This window comes from Xylocopa sonorina, chromosome 9, assembly GCF_050948175.1.
Source record: "Xylocopa sonorina isolate GNS202 chromosome 9, iyXylSono1_principal, whole genome shotgun sequence".
Classification (NCBI taxonomy): Eukaryota; Metazoa; Arthropoda; class Insecta; order Hymenoptera; family Apidae; genus Xylocopa; species Xylocopa sonorina.
Genome location: NC_135201.1, coordinates 6,998,979 through 7,025,017, shown reverse-complemented (window position 1 = coordinate 7,025,017; position 26,039 = coordinate 6,998,979). Strand labels below are relative to the sequence as shown.

At 41.0% G+C, this 26,039-nt stretch overlaps 4 protein-coding genes across 6 annotated transcripts in view; 1 reads left to right on the top strand and 3 right to left on the bottom strand.

The window, feature by feature from the left end:
- Positions 1-3,940, bottom strand: part of LOC143427302 (uncharacterized) — a 43,733-nt gene extending 39,793 nt beyond the window's left edge. The window contains exons 1-2 of one of the 3 annotated variants that reach the window (XM_076901289.1): positions 3,595-3,940; positions 3,080-3,189 (exon numbers count right to left, since the gene is read on the bottom strand). The gene's annotated coding sequence lies outside the window, so the exon portion shown is untranslated. The remainder of the gene's footprint in view (positions 1-3,079; positions 3,190-3,594) is intronic. The other 2 variants (XM_076901291.1, XM_076901290.1) reach the window with 2 other exon arrangements.
- Positions 251-2,513, bottom strand: LOC143426668 (quinone oxidoreductase-like protein 2). The gene is made up of 8 exons (XM_076900260.1): positions 2,165-2,513; positions 1,672-1,905; positions 1,408-1,599; positions 1,022-1,203; positions 870-961; positions 665-788; positions 462-591; positions 251-371 (listed from the first exon to the last, which is right to left on the bottom strand). The coding sequence occupies exons 1-8, from the start codon at positions 2,414-2,416 to the stop codon at positions 345-347; spliced, it is 1,233 nt and encodes a 410-aa protein (XP_076756375.1). The 5' UTR covers positions 2,417-2,513; the 3' UTR covers positions 251-344.
- Positions 3,941-4,689: 749 nt separating the features above from the next.
- On the bottom strand, positions 4,690-9,018 carry LOC143427321 (uncharacterized). Its single transcript, XM_076901361.1, has 5 exons — positions 8,907-9,018; positions 8,062-8,159; positions 7,779-7,983; positions 6,966-7,445; positions 4,690-6,883 (listed from the first exon to the last, which is right to left on the bottom strand). The coding sequence occupies exons 1-5, from the start codon at positions 8,980-8,982 to the stop codon at positions 6,756-6,758; spliced, it is 987 nt and encodes a 328-aa protein (XP_076757476.1). The 5' UTR covers positions 8,983-9,018; the 3' UTR covers positions 4,690-6,755.
- Positions 9,019-9,326: 308 nt separating this feature from the next.
- LOC143426672 (putative rRNA-processing protein EBP2 homolog) lies at positions 9,327-10,720 on the top strand. The gene is made up of 3 exons (XM_076900264.1): positions 9,327-9,482; positions 9,553-9,639; positions 9,825-10,720. The coding sequence occupies exons 1-3, from the start codon at positions 9,396-9,398 to the stop codon at positions 10,617-10,619; spliced, it is 969 nt and encodes a 322-aa protein (XP_076756379.1). The 5' UTR covers positions 9,327-9,395; the 3' UTR covers positions 10,620-10,720.
- Positions 10,721-26,039: the final 15,319 nt, after the last annotated feature.

Sequence of the window (26,039 nt, the reverse complement as noted above, 5' to 3'; positions counted from 1 at the left end):
AATTATTTATAAACTAGCTGAGATACTTAAAATTAACTTTAGTGAACGTGTATAACGTACAATGTACGGATAGAAGGATAACTCTTTTACTTTTCAATCATAACAAAATAGAAAATGTTTATTAAAAATGTAGTACATAGTAAATACACCTGATTTATTTGCATTATAACTTCTCTATATTTAATAAAAAGCTTAATCAAATTTTATGTGTAGCTTATTTTGTGGTATTACTTTCATTTTTTTAATTATGATAAATAATACTTTTACTTATTTTTAAATAAAAATTGACAATCTGTTATGGAGAAAATTTTTATAAATATTTTCAATATTTTTTTGAAATTAATCTACCTATCTTTTATATCAATAATGACCTGTGGAATTTATAATTTTTTATATCATTATTTATAAAAAAAAATGATAATTGTAATAGCTAACTAAGCTACTAGATGAATTTGACTTACTTTTCCTGGAGATTTATTGTTAAGAATAAATTCCAGTGCATCATTTACTTTCGGCAATCCAACAGTTAATGCAAAAGTTGGATTAATCAAACCCTCCTCAATAAACTGTAAAACATCATCCCCAGTTTGTCTAGTTAAATAAATATAGATATTAAAACAGAGTCAACAATTTATGGAATTTTTTTAATTAGAATCTATTATACCGATATTCTTCGGGCTTCTTCTTCCTGTAATCTTTCAAATCGAATCCGCTAATACTAAAGTCATTTTCTGAATCCTTAGAATCAATATCTTCCGTGATTGCTGATCCAGCAATTATTGCCCTACCTTTGCAATAGATCATTCTATCATTGAATAAATCATTCCATCTAATTAACAATACTTACTATTTCTACGATATTTATGTACCTTCCCGAGAAAGTTGATATACCACAACACCAAAATTATCATCACGCAACAGTTCTTTTACCGTCACATCGCTTTTGTAGATATTAGTAAAACTAAAAATACAATACAGCTACTGTCGAAAGTCGAAAAAATCGATTTTTCGTAAGACTTACCATTTCAACACTTTTTTAAAATATTCACCATCAGCATCCTTAAAAATTTCTTTAATATCTTTTTCCGCAGCTACTTCTTCGATTTGTTTCAATAATTTACGATCTTTGAATTTCAAAGACGCAAGTACGCCTTTTTCTCGAGCGAGAGCTGCTCCTTCTTCGGTTGCGCAAACGCTAATTACCTAAATTAATAATTATCGCACGCATTGTTCACTTTGTAATGAAAGCACAATTGTGGAAATATTTATTGCACTATATTGTTCATTTACATAGTAAAAATAGCGGCATAATCTTTTACAATTTGCATGAAATATTTCCAGCTGTGCATCTGTCCATATTTATCTACTGGAATCCTTACTCGCAAAACTTAATTGCTATCATCTAACCTGCGCTTTAAACACATTTGTAGCGAGATCAACAGCGGCCAAACCAATACCACTTATACCAACATTGATCAAAATAATATCTTCTTCCTGAAGGCTAACTTGCCTTTCTAGCGCAGCTAAAGCGATAACGTAATGCTCGAATACACCCAATGCAGTTACAGATTTTACATCGGGTGGTATTTTCCAGATGTCCTACAAGTTCGTCTTACAGTAGAATGCAAATGAACACGAAGAATTAATCAGATTACCAATGCAGTAGCTTACATTAACTTCCGCCACGCATTGTTCAGCTAAACCTCCATAACGCTCTTTGTTAATAGCAACAATTTTATCTCCCACTTTGTAACCCTGTTTCTCAGCCTCCTCCCCAAGTTGAACTAATTTTCCAGCAAATTCATAACCAAGAACCATGGGTAATGTTGGTTTGAACGAATACATGTTTTTTGTCAACAATGCATCTGATCCATTTAAAGCACAATAGTGAACGTCTACAAGAACCTGCCAATGCCAAAATGCTACAAGCATTTGTTTCTTTGACTAACTATTCTAATGTAACGTTTCACTAATTCCAAAGAAATAGTCCGACACATAAAGAAATACTCATATATCAATATTATATTACCACTATTGTATAAAACAAGAGTATGTCAATGTTGCTCGTTAGAAAATATATTGAAATATGAAGTAGAATAATTGAACGCATCAAATTGCAAGGTATACGAAGATCACTAAAAATGTTATATAGAATCAAACTTACTTCATTTGCTTGCAACATTTTAACAGGTTCAAGATTCTCCATAACGAGTGGTTCAGAGAACTTCTTCAATACAGCAGCAGAAATTTTGCCTGCTTCGCAAACCGGCATGCCATTTTTCGCATTCTCTTCTAGGTTAGACGACTTTTCATTCGCAATAGAACTAAACCTAACGATTCTAGCACGCATCGACAATTTTCTCCAATGAGCGCTAGAAAAGTACGTGAAAAATCGTCTGCCTACCGTCACTGACATCTTTCAGTCTCTATACCCTCCAGTTATTACTTGAAACGCGACAAGAACACACCTACACAGAAAACTATGGGCGCCATTTGCTTACGGACGAACGCGCATGCGCCGCGCGTCAATTCGACATCGAGCTTGAAACTTCAAATATCGATGAGAGATCGAAATCTATCTATATCGATATCGGACGTTTTTAGCAAGAAATTTCAAATTTATCGATAGTAATTGTCGGGCGTCGCGGTTGAAACTTCGTGTGCGTGAAAGTGGTGTTTAATATGAAAGAATAACGTGTGAAAAGTGTTTAGTGCCAATGGATTACGTGTGGATTATGGATTACCTATCGTGAGCTACAATATTCTGATGTTTTGCTGCCGGCAGTTGCTCCTAAACATCGATTTCAAACAGGTCAGTCGGAAGAAAATTTCGTTTCACCATATCGCCATTGTTGAAATACATTAACGAATCTAATGTCGAACAATTTGACTCTTATATTGATTATATTTCGCGAAAATCTCTCTTCAACTATGAGAAACTCATTTTCACTAAATTCTACTAGCGATATATTTCGAAAAATAATAAAGTTAGATCCTATTACGTGATTTATATGAGATAAAATGAATAAAGATATACAAGGCTGTAGAAGCATGAAGATGGTGGGTTGTAATAACTCACCTATCGCCGAATATATGAAATATCCGAGTCTCGACGAAATTTCCAATGCTGTTAAAGGATACGTAGACTGTTTCAATGAAAACGTCGTAGAATCCATAGTCAAAAATCTACTATGAAATAGAAAAGAACGCAAATCAATTGAAATAAATGATATGATAATTAATGTAACGATAATAGAAAATTTTTTTTATTGTATATTCTCATTGTTCTTTCGTATACGTTACGAAAAATGAGAATGAAAAATAATACTAGAACAGACAAAATAATTGAAAGGGGACATAAAATGTATATCTGACAGTAGAAAAATGTGCGCAGATCTGCATTTTAGACGAAATTTTTAAATTAACTGAACTCGAATCCTATGGGAAACAATGAAAAACGAGAATGAAAAGTTTCGCAATATGACGCAACCTCCATATCCATCGTAACGAAAAATTAATAAAATCATTATAAACGAACAAAATTAATTCTTAAGAGCACAATCACTTTTCAGAAGTATCTATATATCGTAATACCTCGACACTGCACCTATGGTAAATAAAAGTGGCACTTCGAAATATTCACTTATTTTTCTCACTTGTTTTATTCACTGAAATTACGAGCAGTTTCAATTGAGAATTCGAGTAAAAGTTCGAAAAAAACGACAACAACTTCAGCAGGATGTACTTAGAGTAGTAGAGAGTAGTCCGCGAGACTGTTTCCCCGACGATGTTCAAAAGGGGAGTGATTTGGTCGATTTTTGTTTCTTCTGATAATGTCGAGCCTCCCCACCAGGCTTCTAGAACATGTTTTGTTATTTCTTTTTTCGACCACCCACCCATTGGGCTGGTCGAGTTAATTATTAATATTCTTTCCCTCGAAAATTTGCTGTTACCTAGATTTTCGAATTAAAGTTCCATCGGTTACCGGAAATTGCCATTTCTTGATCGCAATAACACAAACACACATTAGTAAATCTCACTCGTAATAAATGTTATTAGAAACCAATCGAATTGAAAATTTCGTTTTCCATTTCAAAGTTTATTGTCTCTTTAAAAATCTTGTAACATAAACTGTTATATTAAGTTTCTTGTTGCAATCTATAGAAATGCAACAGATATGATCTTAGAGGAAGGAGGGATGTACTTGTTCTTGAGCATTTTATGTAATAATTGACGTAACGGTTGCAATACAGTTTTATTAACGTTAATTTATTATTGGACACTTAAAAAAAGGTTAAAATGATAAAGTAAAAAGCATTTGAACATTATTTATTGAGTTAATGCATCGTTGCAACTGACTCTTTTCTTTCTTTCGTTTTAATGATTTGTTACATGATTATATCTTATAACGGAGGGTTCGTAGTAATTAAAGGACTATCAAAATTAAGTACAACGTTTATGCAACGAACAAAAATTACCGCCGAAGTTTCGCCTTACGCTTAAAAATAAGGAGGGACGAAAACTGAAACTGGGAAGCATAACATTTCTGTAACTTTGTTCCGCGAATATGAACAATTATGGCCATTGAGGTTTTTGATTGACAGAAACGATGACACTGTAAATTCGATTAAATTTATTCGTTGATAAATATCAATTCATGCATTAAACAGTATGGCCAGCCGTACCCACTTTTTATCACAAAAATGTTAGTCCTACCTAAAAACAAACGCAATTAGGGATACTAAGTTCCATGACCAGATTTAAGAGTTAAGAAATAATAAGGCGATGACGAGTATGACTAGTATACAATTAATAATAACAGTGGCTAACTCACTTGAACGCGTCGTGTTAGTTTGTATGTAAATGATTAAATTAAAGTTTAAAATACGCTGAAGCTAGTTTGGAGTCTCACTAATTGCTCGCTAGCGAGATTGGGAAACGAAAGCAACGGAACGAAGCGAGTACATGAAACATAATACATCACGATGGATATCCTAATCTCGATAGAAATGTGAAAAGTCCCATAAAAACGTTCACAATGCTTATCGATAAACGCATGTTGCAATTATAATGATTGTAATGTCGAATCCGCAACAACAATTGATACCTCGAATCCAACACGCCTACGATGACTCTCGATCCACGTAGAATAATAGTTTAGTATAAAAACGTTCCTTATAACTTAAGGGCATACGCAAAATGCAAGTGCAATGCATCATTTAAATACAGTATTTTACCATAATACTTAATACTTGATGATCGCAAGTTTACATTGAAAGGAGAGGAAAAAAAAGGATATTCCGTGCATCGAACGCACAGAGAAGTTAGACTTACGCATAAATAAATATTAATACGAGAAGATTAGAAGAAAAATAAAGTAAAAAAAAAAAATCTGATGCTTCGTGTTTGCGTTTGCCATATTATACAATCATTATCGTCACAATCTGTGATATCACTTGATCAGAACCTTTCAGTACCAATCATTATCTTCAATTAAAAAATCTACCTACATTACATATAATAAACGATATACGAACACTTTTGTTTTCCCCCACCTCGAGAAAGTCATTCAAAATGCTAGATCTAAGCATCTCTCTCGTTGGTAGCATAGCTGGAGTATAGAACACATACGTCGACACGGCTTGTCTACAAATTTTCGTTTCCTTTCATTTTTTTTCTGTTTTTTTTCGTTTTCATTACTTCACTTTAAACATATCAAACAGTATACTGTGCATTCACGTTCATAATACTGTGAATGAGCCCCATCCTTAATCCTACGCAGAATATTTGAATATTACTGCACTGGTACTCTCTATGCGTTCCTGATGTTGTTCGGTGGTACAAATCTTTTTTTTTTCAGTACAAAAAGTTCGATTACAAACGTTAGAAAAAACTATTGTTACTCGTTCGTATTTCTCCTCTCGTCGCCGCTTAGAAACAGAAGTCTTAATTCTATGCTCTGGAATGTTGCGTTAATAATACTTCTAATTCGACATTGATGTACGTATATCAAAAAGTCGTCAAGTCCGGGTATTAATCATATAATCGGCGAAAACTTCCATTTTATGTCTTTGTTATTGTGCAAAAGTTCAGTTCGATGATTGGTAGAAATTAGAGGAAGATACAACGTGATTTGAAGAGTATCGAATAATTATGTTAATTGAATTCGTTTAAAGTAATTTCCATTAATTAGCACTATGTACTACAAATTCGTCAAATACCAATAAATTCGCGGGTCTGCAAATTACGTAATATTCCTTCTTTTTTTTTTTAATTTTCTTTTTATGAAATTCTTGCTAAAGTTAATTAGAGCTACTATTTTTATTCTCCGAAATATCATTGCTATAAGAGTTATAAAAAAATCGTATTTATCGGATACTTTCATCGTTATTATCAATATAAAAATTACTCGAGTTATACGAAATAAAAGAATTTATATCGATGGGTAAAATCGAAAGTTATCAAAATTACTTAAGTCTTCTATTTAAGATTCTTTCAATATTTCGCCCGGAAACAATGAGAATTGGTTTTGAATTTCATAAAAGAAACGATTTTAGTCGATATTTAAAATACTTGAACTATTATTTAGTGACTTATAAATATGCAAACCTTACAGATATAAAACTGCACCATTTTCTTCTCTTTCTATAAAATCTGCGAAGAATTGACCAAATACAAGGAAAAACCACAATAAAGAAGGTGAACTTCGTTCGATTCAATCAAACTTTAAACGCGATTAAAAATTAGGGACTAGTTTAACTTAAATTGTCTAGATTTTCAATTGCCTCACCATTTGCAGCTAATTTACACTTTTTTTGTGGTTGATTGTATATGGTCTGCAAAGGTACGTGAAGCAATTCCATCACTTCTATAAAATTAGGCTCTGTAACAAACGGGGGGGGAAAAAGAAAGGAATTTTAAATGTCTTCCCGTCTATTCTCTTAAATGTCTACTCGTATACTTACCATTTTCCGCAGTAATATATCCGTGTCTAATTAAAAAATCGAGAGCAACCGGCACTGACGTTGTTTTGAAATGTGAAGACAATATCCTCTCCAAGCATTCGTTGACTGGAAGCAATTCAAAAGTCTCTACTTCTCCGTCGTTGTTGCTGGGTACAAAATCTGGCGGTAGTTCAAGGTCATACACAAACTCTGTGTTGGGAAAGAGACCCCTTTCACTTTCGAAGAACAGGGATACACAACCGGCGCTCTTTAGTTTCGCAATAAGATTATTGGGAATACTGGCCTCTTCTCCAGCCTCTTTTATAGCTGTTTCATTAATCCCATAACCAACGCTCAACCCACCGCTCACCATGTTATCCCAGTATCCAGGCCAAGTCTGCTTATTTGGACTACGTTTTTGTAACCATATTGATAGACCTTTCACGGGATCCATTACATACCCGTTAATATCTACTCCGTATTTGCGAATACCGAACAAGCCTGTAAGAATGTACATTCTTTAAATGAAAATCTAAAGCGGAAAGATTTTCGCGCGATAACCGACTACCTCCACGCAGTATGAAAATTTAGGGTAACCGATCGGGTCGCTCCGAATCTATGTCACGAGTTTCGAAACGAAACGAATTCGAAGCAAGAAGTAGGTAAAAGTCTTGATGAGTTGTTAGGGATCCTGATGTGGCATTGACATTACAAGCCCGTATAATTTATGTATAATAAAAAATATATGACCGACGTACTAGCGAAAATCGATTTCCGTCAAATAGTGAAGCTAGCCAGTTTTTAAGCCACTTTTTTTATTACAACTATACATACATGTGGCGGATCTGTCCATTTTGAACAATGGCGGGGTATTGAATTCTGCACGTACTTCGTAACACTCTTCTCTCCATCCCCTCAATGTTACAAATTTTCCACCCGCACGCCATTCTCTCAGAACTTCTTCAACCCTGGCGCTTCTTTCTCCATAGTCTCTAAATGCTGGATTTAGTTGCACATACTCAGGGTGCACTTGAAATACCTTCAAAATACATTCAAATTAAATATACTAGTTTCCATTGGACTGTTAGATGTTCTCCAATGTTTAATTTGAAATTACTTGTGGATAATTTAACAGTTCTTTCATCACATCTGGACGCACAAGGCCAACTTGTTGCCCATCAACGACAAAGGCTCTGCATTCACCTGCATGAAAACCTAGGAAATTTTGTAAATTTCAGAGTATTACTTTTTATTCTGCTCACTAGACACAGACAATAATTAGGTCATTTCAATAAGAGAAGCTATTATAACAGCTTTCAATTATAATTTCAAATGTTTTATTAAGGTACATATAGATACAAATGAATGTACTGATGAACAGACTGTTGGTTTGTTAAATTCTTTTTTTCAATGTTACCAGCTGCTGGTACACAATGACACTAAAATTAATTTGATAAGTCTAAGGTTAATACAAAATCATGCCCCACTCATACAAGCCTGAAAAAAAGAGCACACACAGGAATTCCTCCAATTATTTATCTAAGTTACATTTCATTTTCGCACATGCTTTCAAATTCTACAAAAAAAAAACATATTGGCGTATAAATTATTTTCTACAGTAGCCCAAAACGAATTTTTGACATTTGCTTTGGTAAATATACATATAGCAATACACTACTCCAATTATTTCTTATAAGGAAAAACGCGTAGGATCGCGTACAAATTGCGGTGGAAAATTACTGAACAAATTTTTTTGAGCCACCGTACGTGTCTCTGGTGAAAGTGAATGTAATTTTTGTTAATTCTTCGAAAATACACGAAAGAATACACAACAGACTCGAAATCAATATCTCAGTAGACAGGACGGAATGCTATGCGTTTCTGTGCGCTAATCATGACAAAATCGATTAATCGGATTAAAAGGGGACGCGAGGCGCGGTAAAATCGAATGATCTCGCTTACCTGACAGGTAGAAGCAGTTGAATTTGTTGGCTAGCTTCAATAAGCGTGACATCGGTTTCTTATCACTATCCGTCATGATGTTTCGCTGTCGTTAGCCAGCTGTGACAAAAAATGCTGGCATAGAGTATAATGTACATTAGATATGAGTTCCATGGGATTTCTGCGCATAGTGGGGTACAGTCTGGACTATAATTACTACGGGATTAGTCTATAACAGATTTTAATTGTTTCAAAATTTATTCCTCACATCGATAAAAGAATTTATTTTTTACTATGGACCAACGATTCGGAAACGACACGCTCTAAAGTAATCCATTTTAAGAGTACTTTAAGGAGTTGTTTGGAAAAAATGTATTGCTCTCTTATCATTCAAGAACCATGCTTGAATTGTGCTCCTACATTCTCAACAGATGTCGCTAAATACACGTGGAATGTAGTGTTTACTGTACGAGTAGTGTGTTTGTGCAATTACTATAATTTAATTTAAAAATGAAAGTGAAAAAAGTAACAAAGCATGCTGCCGAAACGCCAACATCATCCGACTCTGATTCAGAATACCATTCATCGGACGAGGAAGTAAATACTGCGTATGTTGTGAAATACTTGAAGTAATTCAATTCTAACCTATTCCTTTTCACGTGTATAGCTGCAAGAAGCCTATGCGAAAGGTTTACTAAAACCAGGTCTGAATGTGGTAATCGAGGGGGATAAAAAGATACACAAAAATTGCGTTGTAAGTACAACATTTGGTTCAAATTTTTAGTCCATACGTAAGTGGATTCCTAGAACCCTCTCCTGTAGCTTTTTGCAAAATCTCCAGAGTTCTCCCTATGATCAATTTAATAAGCACAATGATATTCATTTTTCACGAAATCATGCTTATAAAAAATCTATATTTGAAACTGAAATCCTTTCTAGAATCTTATGAAAGAAAAGCTAAAGGAGATCAAACTGAATTTACCATGGATAGAAAGGCTAGACACGGTAAATCCTCCAGCACCATTAGCACCAGAATTGGCTTTGCAAATGCAGGAGCAGGAAGTGAGACGTGCAAAACAATTAAAGGGGAACAAAAAGTTACCTCAGTACGATCCATCGGAAGACCCTGTACTAAATGACTTTCGCAGGGAGACAATGTTTCACAGACAAGCTCAAAGCGCCGTTATGGATAGTATTGCCCGATTGAAAAAGCTTGGTATCCCAACAACCAGGCCAGATGACTACTTTGCTGAAATGGCAAAGTCGGATGCTCATATGCAGAAGGTCAGAGAGAATCTGATGAGGAAGCAAACAGTGGCACAGAGATCAGAAAAGATTAGGCAGCTCAGGCAACAGAAGAAAGTTGGGAAACAGATGCAAATAGAAGCAACCCTGAAGAAGCACGCGGAGAAAAGAAAAATGCTCGAGGAAGTGAAGAAGTATCGAAAGGGCGCAAGACGCGATCTGGATTTCTTGGATGACAAAAAGAAGCCCCAGAATAAGACCGTAGATCCAAAGGTGGCAGCAAGACGTAAAATGAGGGATGCTAAATATGGTTTTGGCGGCAAAAAACGGGGGGGTAAGAAGAACACCAGAGCAAGCTCCGCGGATGTCTCGGAATACAAGAGGCCTACGAAACCAGGAAAGGATTTGAAGAAGAAGGGAGGGAACGCGAAACAAAGGATAGGGAAAAGTCGTAGGATACAGATGAAAGCGAAAAAGAGACGACAGTAGCGATACCCAACGAATTTTCATCGAATTAATTAAGACGACCCGAGTTCACGCATTTGTAAAATAAATCGTTTCTATAATAAATTACCTGATATTTTCCGTTATTCCACTTTTCGTCGGAATAATTCTTTACTGTTATTTCTCCTCGAGAATATTGTTTGATAGACGGCGATGAACAATTGCGAGTTGCATTCGACAAAAGAATTTTGCCGCATACGTGGCCACGTTCAAACGCATTCAACGCGAAAGCATTGAAACGCGTGTAAAGATGGCTTACGTAAGGACGTATAAGGCGAGAGAAAATCTTTCGCCCCTTATCAGAGATCTTTCTCCGAGTTAGGTGGCACTGTTTCGTGTTCGATCAAACGCGAACAACCCCGAAGCGTCATCGATACCACTCTCTACAGTTTGCCATTGCGTTCTGTATGTGCAACGAAACTTTTATGCACGTTGGGAAAATATACGGTCGCTCAATAGACTATTGTACCTCTTATCGCTCACACCTCTCGCAAATACTTTTAAAGAAGAATTCTTTTCCACTGACGCTGGATGTAGTCGCGATATCTCGACTATTATATGCACGCAACGCAAAAATTCTCTACTTTAGGTCGTGATAATTTCTTTGCTTCGACTCCCAATTATAGAACTTTCGATTATTCCATGGCTCTTATGATTTTAAAGTTGCCACGATTAATTAAAAAAGAAACGAGTTACCGTTCAGAGTGTTCCACTCCTCACTCGAAAGTTGAACAATGTTAAATTAAATTAAAAAGGAGGAAATAAATTTAAACGAAGCAGACGTAGAATAAATATACGGTTGATTCGTTCGTAATTGAAATTCAGTTTTAGAATTTTCATATAACTTCAATTACTTACCGTGGGGAACGGTTAAACTTTTATCAGGCATTAGCGGGGAAGAAAAGTAGAGGCAGACAAAAGAGGCAAATGATACATAAAAGTATGGCAAGAGTGGCCGCGTGATGGATCACTTAATCTACGAAGTAACTCACTCAATATTTGTTGCTCGGACCGTTCGATACGTTAATGCTCCATTAAATTATGAAAAATCGCGAAGTGGCGCCTGGCGAATGATAATAGGGCGTACACGCGGATCAGGGTAATCCCCCTATGGTATCGATACCGGCTGAATACTTAACATCTGTCGTCCATTAGGCAATCCGCTGTATCAACAGGGCTTGTTACATGCATAGGAATGCGATTACACCGCATATTACATGCGCGGCCACGTTTGTACTCGCTCGGAGATACGTGTGTACACAGCATCCCTTCGGTTCGCCAATCGCTGTTCGATTCACCGTGGCGTGCATATAGTTAATGACGATTCAACCCCGTTTTCTTCAACAAATATTGCTACTTCTTTGTGCTTATGGAAACGATAGGAATTACCACTCCCAAAAGCAATGGTAATTAACATTAAACGTGAGGAAGAATTGGGAATTTCGAGATGGAAAATTATTTCGAAATCGATCGACCAGTTGCCTGGAATACATCATGCGAGCGTATACGGGTGACCATCGACACGATAGATCCTCGAGGGCGGCTGGGATGGTCGGCAGAATATGGGATAACACGCGTGATTGGGTATCGAGTGTATACTTGTTATTTGGCGAGTGGAAATACCAGCGATCGTGCCGCATGCATAAGGTACTGGCCATTCGTGTGCAGCCGCGTGCACGTGGCCGTGTATATTTTTTACAATATAGCCCCGGGTTATTGTATTTAAATTCAGGAGCACTCTCGCCGGCGTGTCCTCCGCCTCTGTCCGGCGCAGACACGAAAGAGCCCTGGGAACCTGCTCTCCAGGTAACAGCTGTTTTAGAGGGTACGCGATTTCCACTTTTTTTCCATCCCCCTACGCAGTGTTGCCAATTACGGGAATGACGGCGTTGCTCCGCGACTGTGGAATCGTATAAACACTTTTACTTACCATAAGTTCGATAGTAATTAAATTTCGTCGGTCCTCGAGTCTAGAGGGAAGGTTTTGGAATTACATTTTTGGAAAGCCTTCAATTCTCACTAGAGTTGTTACCAGATTACCAGCAACCATTTTTCCATCCGAAGTTCCATTTATCACGCAAAGAACTAAACCATCTTTTTCTGCAAGTTAATACCCCTAACAAGCGCCCCGTCAGACGTCTGCCACCCTCGTTAAAACTTCCTCTATTCATCTCCGCGTGGATGAAGAAGACTTGCAGAAACGCGAATTAATCGGAACGCTTGTACACGTGGACAAGTTCCTCTGTCAGCGTTGGGAAATCGTGTCCGGTTTTCGGACGTCCGGTTAACACGATCGAAGCTCGCGCTATTGATAGCGCGGGCAGGATGCTCGGCGAACGTGTACGAATTTCATCGAACAAATTTGAGGGCTTTTTCCCGTGTATGGGACCGTGCACCGCGAGCCCATGGATGGGGCATGGGAATATGGACAGATATCTCGCGCAGATATTTGTATTGATGACAACCGCCGCGTGACATGTATCCTATGTCGGTTGCTAATGGGTGAAATTTGTTTCGCCATTGCCTCCAGGCGATTTTGCCCGATTTCAAATTTCACCAAATTCGTGGAAACGTTACTCCTCCCTTAACCGCTCCGAGCAGACGCAGTGTTCCTATTCAGGGGAATCTGGCGTGGCAACTAATTGTTTAGACATTTTCAACGTGCAAAGTTGTTTCCAATTTTCTAAAACTCGAGAAGTCTCGAATTCTCTGCGTTGCGAGTCTCGAGCAACGAGACGAAACCCGTTCCCAACGCGGCAGGCGAACGTCGATAAGTTAGAAATGGCATAACGAAACTGAAATCCGTGGATTTTAGCATGGAAATGGTTGGACGGCCGATATATTCGGTGCGTTGAAGGATATAAAACATTTTCCAGATATCTCCGTTCAACATGATAGACTTTATCCGTCTGGTAACGAAAACCGCTTCGGAAATGGATTTGATAAAGCCTTTCGGGGTCTAGAATGAACTGGGAAAAGGGAATTCTCGACGACGGTTTCGTTAAATACAGATATTGCGTCAACGTTTTCGAGCAATTTCCTTGTTTCGCTTCACAATTTCTTTTCTCGTCTCTCTTCACAATTACGAAACGCGTTGCGGTGTACTTGAAATGGCTGAGACGAAAGTTGTCGCCGACTTACTTTGTGCCCTTATGGTCTTGTCAGTTCCCGAGCAACAAGGTTGATTAAAAGTTGGATTACATGGAATTATTTCATTTGTTGAACGTTGAACTCCATTTCGCAGTTCCGTTTCAAACATCGTTAACAGTTGACAGGGCCAGTTACCTTGGAATTCCAAAGACTAGTAAGTCCTATAAACGCAATCACATCTCTCGGAGTATCCGCAAAGACCTCTGCTCTAAAATTAACGATTGACCCAGGAAAGGATCAGTGATAACCCCCAAATCGTCGCCAGCAAATATCCCCTAGCCAATGCGGAAGCGGTCCCACTTTTCCACATCTTTTCCACCAGCGCCCCTACCCACCCCATACGCAGACGCCCATTCGCCAAACGACTTTCCAGGAAGCATAAAACGGTACTCGCACGTCGGCACGTGGCCGTGTTAGGGTGCAAGCATCGAATAATACAGTCGTCCATAGACGAGATAGTTAGCCGTTGGTTACTTCTGCGCCTGCCCCCCCGTGTGTTCCATAAAGCCCACGGTAAATCGACTGTGAGTCGTACGCGGAACAGCAACTCGTCGCTACACCTTTCTCTCTCTTTCGCCTCTTTCCCTTTCTGTCCATCGTGTTGCCACGTACACCTACGTACGTATGTACGTGGCCGTGGGGTGGGCCGCACAGTGGTCCCGGGTATAGGCTAGCAGGGTCAGAGGATGGGAAACCATTATTGAAATGCAGTAAATGGCCGTGAGTTTCAATTGCCTCTGGGTGCTTCGAGCGTGCCGTAGGAAAGAGAGGCGCCCGCCCACCCCCCTAAACGCGAAACCACCCTTCCACGGATGGGAGGGAATTACGAGAATTCGCAATGATTCCGCTTCGCTGTCGGCGCACGAAAACACACGGCGGGAACAGGGTTGACGGGGCGGAGGTTGGGGGATGATCGGCCTACGGGTTACTAGCCCTCGATGGCTAGGCTATTACCCGATCGAATGCTTTCTGAGACGGCGGAGAGGATTCTTCTAAATACAGCACATACCGTGCAAATGTCTCGGAGCCATGTATCGAATGGGCGCCCTGTTGGGCGCCCAGTAGCTGGGACGTATTCATTTTGTCCATAATCGTAAACAATTTATCTTCATTGCTTTTAGGACCAGATAGAATCATACTGTGTCCGGCGTAAACGTGAATCATTAGTGGAAGATTCTATTCCATCACTCGCGCGAGAAACATGTGACCAATTGCCCGGAATAATTGCTGTTTGCATTTATTATGCATCGCGTGGCGTGTTGCATAACACGCGGTATTATTTGAGCAACGTGAACGCTATAATAGATACAAACAAAGCGTGATACATGATCGTTTCAATGTTCCTCGGATAATATAAAGATCAACCATGTCCCTAATTGAGGATAATCGTTATTGGCTGTGGATAATACGTGTGCAGAACGAATTGGATAATCCGTAGCACGAGAAACTTATTTACCCAACTTATTCATGACCACCATGCTAAATGCGGGTATCGCAGTCATTTTAAATTTAATAAGAATGGTAATTTGAAAATTGGTCGAGCGTTCCGTCTTCTCTGACGTTTTTTGACATTGTTCCTCCCGGAGGAATAATAATATTCACGTAAATGCGAAAGTTGCTCGTATAGAAGCCCAGGCAATTTTTCATGGTAACAATTAAAGTTGCAGACATGAAGCATGAATCTAATTGGTTTAATCTATGTCGGCTAATTGGTCTACAGATTAAAACCGTGAATATCCAGGATCCCCAGAAGTAATTCCTCACCCTCAACCGTACCAATCTTAATTCAAAATCAACAAATTCTCTCGCTACGAATAAATACGAATATTAATTAGAACACTGGGAGCGGAATCTTGAACAACTGAAAAATTTATGTAAACGCTCGACTCGGTTATTCTTGTGCTACCATTTCTATGTAGAGGGACGCACTTTATATATTCTCAGTTTCTGGGAATGCTGCATGTTTTTCAATTCTTTGTGCGATTCTTTTATCCAATGTTCGTAACATTTAAAATAGATTCTGCAATTTACTGAGCCTCATTAATAAAGAATTGTAATTTCTTTTCATAGGAATTTTTTTCGTTCAAAAATCTCATTACACTTTTGAAAAGCGTTTGTAATTTAAAATCTCCAGGGCTTTGTAAAAAATTTCTGCAAGCTGAAAACCCAGCGATTCTCGATGTAATTCTCGTTACTTTTTTAAAAACTGGACTGCGCCCCGAAATCTAATTATGAATATTCAAAATTATTACTACAAAAATACCTGTAAAATTTAAATGCTTCTCGCCGCTCGTGAAAATTCATGTAACTCGTCCAACTCTAATTACCAACCACGCAATTAAATGTAACTAGTCCGACGGAATCATTCTAGGCAAAGTAAACGATGTCTACATGTAACCATAGCAAATGTAACTAGACAAACAAGACCATGTGGGTCCAACGAGGCCAGCTCGATCATAAAACAAAATGTAACCAGATTAACTAGCCCAGGCTGGACGACACAACTGAGTGTAACTAGACCAACATATCGCCAAATATAACCAGATACACCGAATCCCATAACTCGGTGTAACTGGGCCACCTAGATCACGAAACTAAATGTAACCGAAGAAATCGAGACACATTACCAACTCCAATCAGAGAAATTGGACCATATATTCAGACTTATGACTACATGCGACTGGACCAACGATCAATTACGGAGACTTCGAGACTTGATTTGACTGGAAAAACAGGATGTTCGTCGCCGATACGCGGTCACGTCCCCGCGAGCAGCCGGCGCAAGGGCCGTAGGCGTAAAACGCGATCGTTTAGGTAACTCAGTCAGGGAGACAAATGCGATATCGCGTCTCACGGCTATAGCGGAATTTCAATGGAGCAGATGATATTCAACGATTCGCAGACGTCGGTAACGAAATTGGACTGGCGTGTCAGTGGCATACCAATAAGCGATACGCGAGGCCCGCGCTTTATTTTCACCCTGAATATGACGCGACCTATTCGCGAGCACGTATTTGTCAGCGAGCCCCGCGGAATAGAGCCACTCGACTGTTTTCTGAGAGAGGCGTACTGACATTTTTATGCGGGTCATTTGTATGTATGCACAATGCCATACGTTTCGCAGAAGCTCGTCGCGACCCCTCGAAAGTATCGAGGGGTATGAAGAATCTTCTACGTGATTTCTAAGTAGACGCTGCCCTTTTTTTCCTCTTTAGGCTGTTAGGGGTTGTTGTCATTGTCGTAACGTTAAAAATTTTGTGTAAAGTCCCGATTTTTCTCCTCGTTTCTCTTTCTTTTTTTTTTTTACTAAAAGATTGAATTTGTCTTTGAAGAGTTTCCTATAGAAAAGAGCATACCTCGAAAAATGTTGGGCTTCTCGCAATGGAGACACGAATCGCGAGACATTCCTCACGTATAGTGGAGCGTGCAGCGGAAAATCCTTTTTCTAGGGACTTTCACACGCTTACGTGTTTTATGCCCCTCCCTATTATGACTGTTGCGTGCTCCACCGGCGTATCGAGGGCTTCCACGATGTGCTCGACGCGATCCGATGATCTCTGAATCGACCTGGGAAATCGATTTCCCAGACATGCTATGCCCGCTTTATACTTAATGGAACATAACGTTTAACATGGAAAAAAAGTATCTGTATGATCAGATCGTGCGAGTCGCGTGTTCACGGGTTGACACGATTCTAATGAAAATTTACGAACTTTTAATATCGCACGATTTTTCACCCTTGTTTTATTACTTGAAATGAAATTTTATTCGTTTTTTGCGGGATCGGCTCCGACGTCTTCCTTCGAATACTTCGTTTTTTTCTGGAGGAAAAACAAATCGGAACGAGTGCTATCGACGATATTGGCGTATTTTCAGATATTTCGAACAATATTCGGCCGCGCGTTCAAACGAAGTGAAAAGTGTTGAAGTGATTTCGAGATGAACGAGGAGGCAATATTCTACGAATATTGAAAGGTTTCGACGGAAAACACCACTCGATTTTTAATGTTTCGTGAATTCATCGCAAAACTCGACAATGTCCTTCGCAATTTGTTTGCGCGAGACCTATCGATCTCCTGGCCCCAATTCCCGTCACTTTTATCGCTTACAATAATCGGGGCGAACTTTTTATTTCCACCAGTCGCGGGACCCGCCGAATACTGAATTTTTCATCGCGATGAGCTTCTACCCTCAAGACCAGCAATTACTCGTACTTCGTACACCGACGTGAGGAAGAAGTAATTCATTCGGGCATAAATTCACAATCGTCAAGACGTTCATCCCCATTTCTACCGTTTTCCATTCCCTCGCGAAGCCAAGCATTCAACATTCATCTAGTTATCAATTAAACAAGTAAAAATGCAAAATCCTCGAAGCTTTCGCGTGGATTCGACCAGCCGGTTTTTATCGTTGCTTTCCAGAGGGGAATTATAAAGGATTTCCATCCTTTTTGCAAGAATACGACGGAAGGGAACGGTTAGCAGAGAGACGGAACTCAAGCGGTGGCTCGAACAATGTCCGCGTACGAGCCACTCGTCGCATCGATTCGATCCTCGGCGGGACCAGACGCTCGTACGATTGATCAACCCCCACGTCCGCTCGTTTCGCGCGGAATTACCAAACGTAATATGATGGCGGGCCGGCCGTTTTATTCTTGCGGCGTAATCAAGTCGCGAGCGTTTCGCCCACGCTCAAAGGACGCGCGCAATAAAAGAAGTCAAACATCAATACGGCCACGTCTCGGAAGAAATGAACGACGAGAACGCAGCGCGGACGGAGCCTCCTCCTCGTCGACGCTGCGTCGCGGACCCGGAAATTGTACGTTCGCCGCTGTAGTCACGTCCATGAAATGTTATCCACCCTGCTGCTCTTAATAAACTCGATATTAATCGCTGCCCTTTCTTCTTCCCCGTTTTTTCCTTACTCTTTCCCTACGTTTTCCACACGGAACCACCCCTTTGGCTCGTCTTATTAGCGCGCTAGGCAAATATTCGAAACGCATCCGTCCTCCTTTGCCTGGTTATTAAACGGACCCTAGACGAACCGGACGTGTTTCAGACGAAATCTCATTAAGGTGTCCCGGGCAACGCGATTGCTCTTCTTTTCATTTCTTAGCCAGTCGGGAATGATGCAAAAATCTTTCGAGTTCGCGGCGAAATCAAACAGCTCCGCCGCTGAGTGCCCGCAGTTTTAGTTGCAGAACTGTTTTCTCGCGTTGAGAACGCCCTCGCTGGTTCGCGCCTGGTCGTACGCATCCGAATGATGATTCCGGAGGAGTGGCACTTACCGGGTGCACCGCGCAGAAAACTTCAGAGCTTTGTCAGATGTTTCTCCGTTGTCTGACCGAGCTTATTTTTCGTATGAACGTAGCTCACTTCGAGTACATTTCTAACAGATAATGGCAAAATTATATTAGCGACATCCTTATTCAGGTGTTGACTGAGTCGTTTACGAAAATATCAGCCTTCTACTAGAGTCTGCAGACTAATTCATTAAATTATCTACCTTCTACTTCGGTCGCGCTGGATTATATATTTAGCACAACCTTTCACGTCGAGCTAGATATGGCAATAATAGACCAGTAAATGTCAAATCGATTGAAACGAGACTACTGTCGACTCCCCTTTCGTCGCTTGCTGATTCTTTAACCAGTCTGGGGATATTAAAAATTCATTAATGAACTTTAGCAGGGGTAGTTTGCGTTTGCTATCACGTCGGATCATTTTGGAATAGTAAGATATGTATGAGACGTCAATTTCGATTTAGTCCCCAATGAATATTTCCTACGGTAAATTATGTGGATTTTCGTTTCTGAAAGAGTAATATCGCAGACAGTCCTGTTTATTAGAATTATTCTTCAGTTTGAATTACAGCGTCGTACTTTAAGCCGAGCTGTATGTTTCTAAAGTTCATCCCGGGTATCTGTCTCTTTAATTTAGTCTCGAACTTCTGAAAGTTTTCCCGAAAAAGGGAAACACATTTCGCTCCTCTGAAACCACTCTGAAGTACGGTCTTTACATTAAGGTGGCTTCATCCTAAAGAATTCATGTTGCACCCAACGACTGAAACAATATTGGCTACCCCCAAACGCTGCTGACCACCGACAGGGAATGAGCGACGCGTCGTTCGCCGTTTCTCGATCTTCAGGAGTCGTAGGCGTTTCGATGTTTCACTTTTCGTCGCACGTAGCAGCGGGGAAAAAATTCACCCTCGCGCCTCGGGGGTGTATGGCCCTTGCGGGACCAGCGGTGGGACGCTAAGGGGTTTCGCGGGGTCGAAAGTGGACCTCCAGCCGAATAGATAAGGGCTGGAAGTTCTCACGACCCGGTAGAGGCCGGTTGATTTACGAAATTGTTCCTTTAAGGCGACGATCTCGTGGAACTTGTTCGAATACCTTGTATCTTGCATAAACCGTAGGGCGACCTTCTTCGGGCCACGAATTTGCCGAAAGTACGTTTTTATTTCACCCTGGTTATCGCCTCATGCAGAATTAACGCGCGTCGAACTTCCCTCCACGTATTTCTTGAATATTTCTATTTACACCGCGTGACGTGCCCCTAAAAGTTCCCGCAGAAATTCGACGCGAGAATCCTCGTCCCGTTTTTATGAATGTCCCTGTTACCTGCCGTTGGCTGGAAGATCCAATAAAGAACTGAAGAAAAAAATTGGAAATTTCGAACTAACAAGTAAGGGCCATCCGTAAATAGGTTTTTAGCACTTTCAATACGTCCTCTTAAAATTGGTAAAAATATCATATATCTTAATTTGCAATAATGTCTCTGGTAACATGAGGAGGTACTTTAAATTGCAAATTTGTCATATTTCGTCGAGAATTCATAAAATCCAGTAGCGCAACTTAAAAACAAGGGATGGAAGTATTAAAAATTCCATTTTGAAGCGTTCAGTTATCAAAAAAATTGCAAGCAAATCAACCCACGTTTTGTTTTAAATTAAACCTCCTGGTGCACCCTTAGGTCCTTGTCCGTGGACTTCCATAATTTACCAACTCTCGTAAAACTTTAATATACCCCAGGAATTTCTGATTTTTCCGGATCATCATAATGTTAGATAATTTATTTGCCTCTCGATATCCAATGCTGTAACGATGATAAATATTTAGGGAGGGGGGCAAGTAAGAAGGAGTGTGGGAAGCATGAAATGTGTTAGGTCAATAACCACTGGCACCCAGCAATTTCATCCCTTATGGAATTCTGGCCAACGTTCGTTTCTGCCACATATTTTCACCAAGACAGTTAAGAATGGAGACAAATAAAAATGTCTAATCGAAACGATCGCATCCACGGTTCCGTACAATGTCGGGGCATGTAGATGAAGAGACGATGTTATCTCTACACCCCCGTTGATAGCGCACACGTGCTTTCGTGACCGTTCGATAACACGATGGACTTTCTGTCGTAACACGGTGTTGAATCGCTTGAACGCATTGTGATTGCGACTGCTTATCGGTCCACTCGTCTACGCTGAAATTTTCTATCATTACGGGGCGTGTCTTCGAATGGAAATACAACCGTCGCGAACGGAACGGGCAGGGGTAGACTTTTACGCGGAAAAAATTCCCGTAGACATTCCAAAGCGACGCCATATTTCTCTTTCCTCGAAACAATCGAATATTAAGCTCGTCCGTTCTGCTCTGATGTTGGGGATGGAAGGGGGTGGGAGGGGAGAGGCGAGCGTACTTTATGGCTGAACAAACCTGAACGTCGCCAAGTCCTACCAATTTCCTGCTTTGTTTTGTTTAACAGCGGTGCTCCCGCGATCGAATTTAATATTTGAATAAACCCGCCGGCGGAATAGACCGCCATTCCAGTATATGATATGTAAATAATCAGTGTGCCGAGCTTTTAGTATTTCATGAACAGCTGTTGGGTGAAGGATCTGGGTCACGTTGAATTCTTGCCTGCGTGCTAAGTGCCCTAAACGAGGTCTACCACGGTTGCCAGCGGGACAAAACGTCATTGCTTCCGCTAAGAAGTTCCTTGGTGCACTTTGCGTTCGCAAAAAATGATCATCGCCTGGACGCTTCACAGTTTCATCGAAAATGAACTTAAGGAAACGATCGATAGACTCCCGCAACCCTATTTCGCTATAATCCCTTAGTATCTGGTGGGTTATCGCAACGTATAAGTATCCGCTGGCCGTTATTGTACCTCGAGGGTTTAATTAACGATTTCGCTGGATTTCTTCTTGAACCGGGTACACGAATCGTGTCCCGGATTCATGCATGAATAATAAACCCGTGTCCAGCGATCGGAGTGTGTACATGCGGGCTGGTAAACGAGCGTGTACTCGGTTCTTCCTCCGCGTTGGTGGCGCTCACCCCCTGGCAGAGGTGTGATTAAAAGGGCGAACACTTTGTTCGACGGTAGTCCAAAGCCGGAACGGCTAATGAAAGCAACTTTGCTGATTTTCAATCTAGCCAACTACGGCTGCCTCTCCCTTTTCCGATGGAAACGTTTTCGTTGCAAATTAAGCGACCGGGTCGCGCTTCTTCGCCCCGTTTCGGCTGATTACCACCGGCTACTGCAGCCAACTCCTCTAGGACTAGACTCCGCGCCATTGATGAATCCCTCGCGATTAAGGATGTCCTCTGATCCTGTCTTTCGCCCTAAATGAGATGTGCATTTGCGTTTGTTTTTTGGTATAATGAAGTTCCGTGCCTCGGATTGGGACGCTTAAGTATCCTGGAATGGATGCATTTTTCATTTCCCCTCGGATCGGGTGGAGTTGTATTTTTATTAATTTCGCCTGAATTAAAGTAAGAATTATAAAGAAGGAAGAAGATTCGAAGGAGCTACTCGTCCCAAACCTTCTATTAACGCGACAGCATGTCTGTCGTGACCGTATTCCCAAACGCAAATTCCGGCTGCATCGATAATTAGCCGCGCCGCCTCATCAATTAAACTCGATTCATTAAGCTAAAGACAGCCTGGCCAGAAAGGGTTTTCGAATCCTCTTAGAGACGGGCTATCGCGGAAATTTCTCGGATCACGCAACTGGGAGTATCTAAATTTCCAGACGCCCACCCACGACCGCCTCTCTATCCCTCGGAACTCTTCTCGCTGTCCGTGTAACTAACTTTCGTCTTTAAAGTCTGCGAGTGTGTACACTAAGGTCTTCGTACGTAAGACCCGGGCGGGCACCTGGCCCCTTACCCGTCTCGATCTCGGCTCTCGTGCATCTTGCATCAGTTCTCCTTCGAGAGGGAAGGTCGACCACGCCGGTTGATACCCGTGGTACTTCCTAATTAACTCTCTGAATTTCCTTGCACGCCACCCTCCCAGTAGCAGTGTCATTATCCTCGCGCCTAGCTGGAAACGGAGTATTGCCTAGAAATGAACCGATTGCTATACAGGATGGGCCAGTAACTATTAGCACCTCGAATACCTTCGAAACTATAAGTTACAACTTAAAACGAATTCAACGACTTGTAACAAGATGTCATCGAAGATCGTAGAAAGTAGAAGGAGACGATAATACTTACAAGTTTGGTAGTAAATAAAGTATACGTTTAGTAGGTGGTCGAAATGATGATCATCGCTGGCAATGCTCCAGTAAAATATGGTATCCAGATAATAGCAGGACGAATTTTTACGGTAAATAAATTCTTGTCGCTATATGCATAGCGTTATACGAAAAATTCCAATCGAAAGAAGTTCGAAGTCGAAGTTGCTCGGTTCATTTAAAGTAATACTTGACAAGTGCAGGAACTTTCTTATTTCTATCTTTTAAATTGATGCTTCCATTTCGAATCCCCCCCTCGTCCTTCCCTGAAAAATCGCCAAAAACCCATTCGAACTTCATTCCTGCTTAAACTCAGCTTCGAAAACCGAGGGCACCTTCCCTTTAGCACATTTTTGCGAAAATCCACTACTTCGCCCGTAAGTTGGAACTCGGATCGAATCAGCCCACACACCTTGCACTTTTTAACCCAACCTCAGCGACGTCCGTTCGACTTCCTCCGCCCGGCCGGGGGACACATTTTCCCGGCGTGAAATTACCGAAAGAAGCCCGCGGGCGGTCGATTCGCGAGAGCTTGATTTTCTACATGATCAAAAACGTCGGTTGCGATATCCGCCGTTTCGAACCCCGATCCCCGATATCCGAGCGGAAAAACGAAGTCGCCTGGGATGACCGTGGGCACCAGGATCCACGCGGTCCCATGGGCGTTTCACCTATCCAGGTGGTTTCATATCGGCCGATTTTAAAGTCACCGTCAGATGGAAAGTTTATGCCCGTCCTTCGCGACTCTCTTCCGTTCGCCCTTACAAGCCACTCGTTACTGGCTATCGTCCCGCGTTCAAGTATATTTCGCCCAAAACCGCTGGGAACGTCTATCAGGGAATCCCTGGAATTGGTTCAATCTCGAACACAACGATATGGTTAATGGAACAACCGTTTCGAGTGTTTTCTGGATGTTCGCGAGCAGAGTTTCCGTTGTCGATGTCGTAGACATTGCTGAGACAGACTGGTCCAAGGTACGCTTCAGACTTGAGGAATGGAATCAGCCAGGTTCTCGATTAATCCGCGGTAATCTGAAACAATCAAATTTTGTTCGTACGGTATGCAGAAATATTTAATAACTTTCACTGGCTGGTATAATCCGCGAATTGTTTTAAAAGCAGGTGGAAATAATCACTGTCCTCGTTCGTTCTTCTAATACTTTCGTCTGCGTCAGTTTCTCGTATTTGTTTCCGCGGTGAAACGAGTTCTATGTCCTTGGTTACATATTCGCGGGGACGCAGAATATTTCACCGTGCACGCGTGGGAATATTTTAAAGCGGCCGGGGGATGAAAACTTTTAATAAGGTGAAACGATACGCGCTCGTCCGAGGACGATGACAAATGTGAAATTTCAATGAGCTACACTTCTCGCTCTTCTAGTCCGGGAGATTATACGGTTTCCGCTGTGTTCCGCGCAAATTTCATCCGAGACGGAGACGTTGATGAGAACAATATTAAAAAATGGTCGAACACGTGCAGACGTTATGAAATCGTAACGATCAACCAGCAGAATGTCCGTTCTGATAACAGAAATGTTTCACTTCAATTTTCATGCGAAACATTAATTATCATATCGCGCTGCTCTTTCAAACGGAAAGCAACTTGGATTTATTGAAAATACTTTGAAATATTCCCTCGGTGTACAGGATCGGGAAGGTTCGCAGCGGTGTCGCGGGGACAAAATTTTTAAGGATAAAATATGCGCACTGCTTACCCGCTACATCTGTTGCGAATAATCCCGTGCAAAACAACGACGCATTAGCGCATTAAAATTTGCACATAATTTTTACTTTCATTTTGTTATCCTGAAATTATATCGCTGGGATATTCCGCGCAATTAGAACGATATGCGACGCTGGGAATAACGGGTAACCCAATTTACGCTCGAACCTGGCAAAAAACACCCGTGAACGACGATTAAACGTCACGCAAGAAAAAGTCAGCTCGCGAGGGGGATCTCGCTCGGATTTATGAATATGCGCGTGTCCACGGTGCGTGAAGATCGCAACGTGTTAATTCTGTGCTCCTTCGCGGAAGCGGAGCGCGCTGCGGCGGTGTAGGCATGGAATGCAAACGGATGGGGTCGCGGGGACCTACCGCGGGGGATGAAAATTCGTTCCGACGGTGCGATCGGTGAATTTCAGACGGTAAATTGCCGGCGATACGGAAATATCCGGTTGACGCATGAATTGCTCGCACGCGGACCCTGTCCCTGGCTCGATTATATATTTATACAGGCGGCATTCGATTACACGGCCACTCGGACCCGCCTCGACGTTATAATTTTAACGAATGTTAAATGGCCGATTTTCCCGCCCGCGTAGCCGACTAAATATTCATGCGAGCGACAGATTCGCGGGAATTACCAAACGGAAATTAAAAAGATTCTCTATACGACTGATATCGTCGCACTATCTTAACGCGAGCCAAGCTAAAAGACGAGCGTAGGCGTTAGTTGTAGGATAACCTACTAATTGCTTTTAGCGACCCCAGTGGAGCAGGCTAGCAGTCGTCGTAGCTACCTCGTACGCAGATACGTCGTTCGAACGAAACGCTCTCGCTTGGGTGACGACGCCACCCCGCCGCGATCATCCCCTTCCCGCACGACGGTGGCCGTTTTCTAAGCCCCGCATACGCTTAATGTCAGCGAGTTTGAAAATCGGGGACAAGGGCGTAATTACGCGTTAAGAACCTGCCGAAGAGCTTTCAAATTAAGCGAGCTGCTGCAATTTT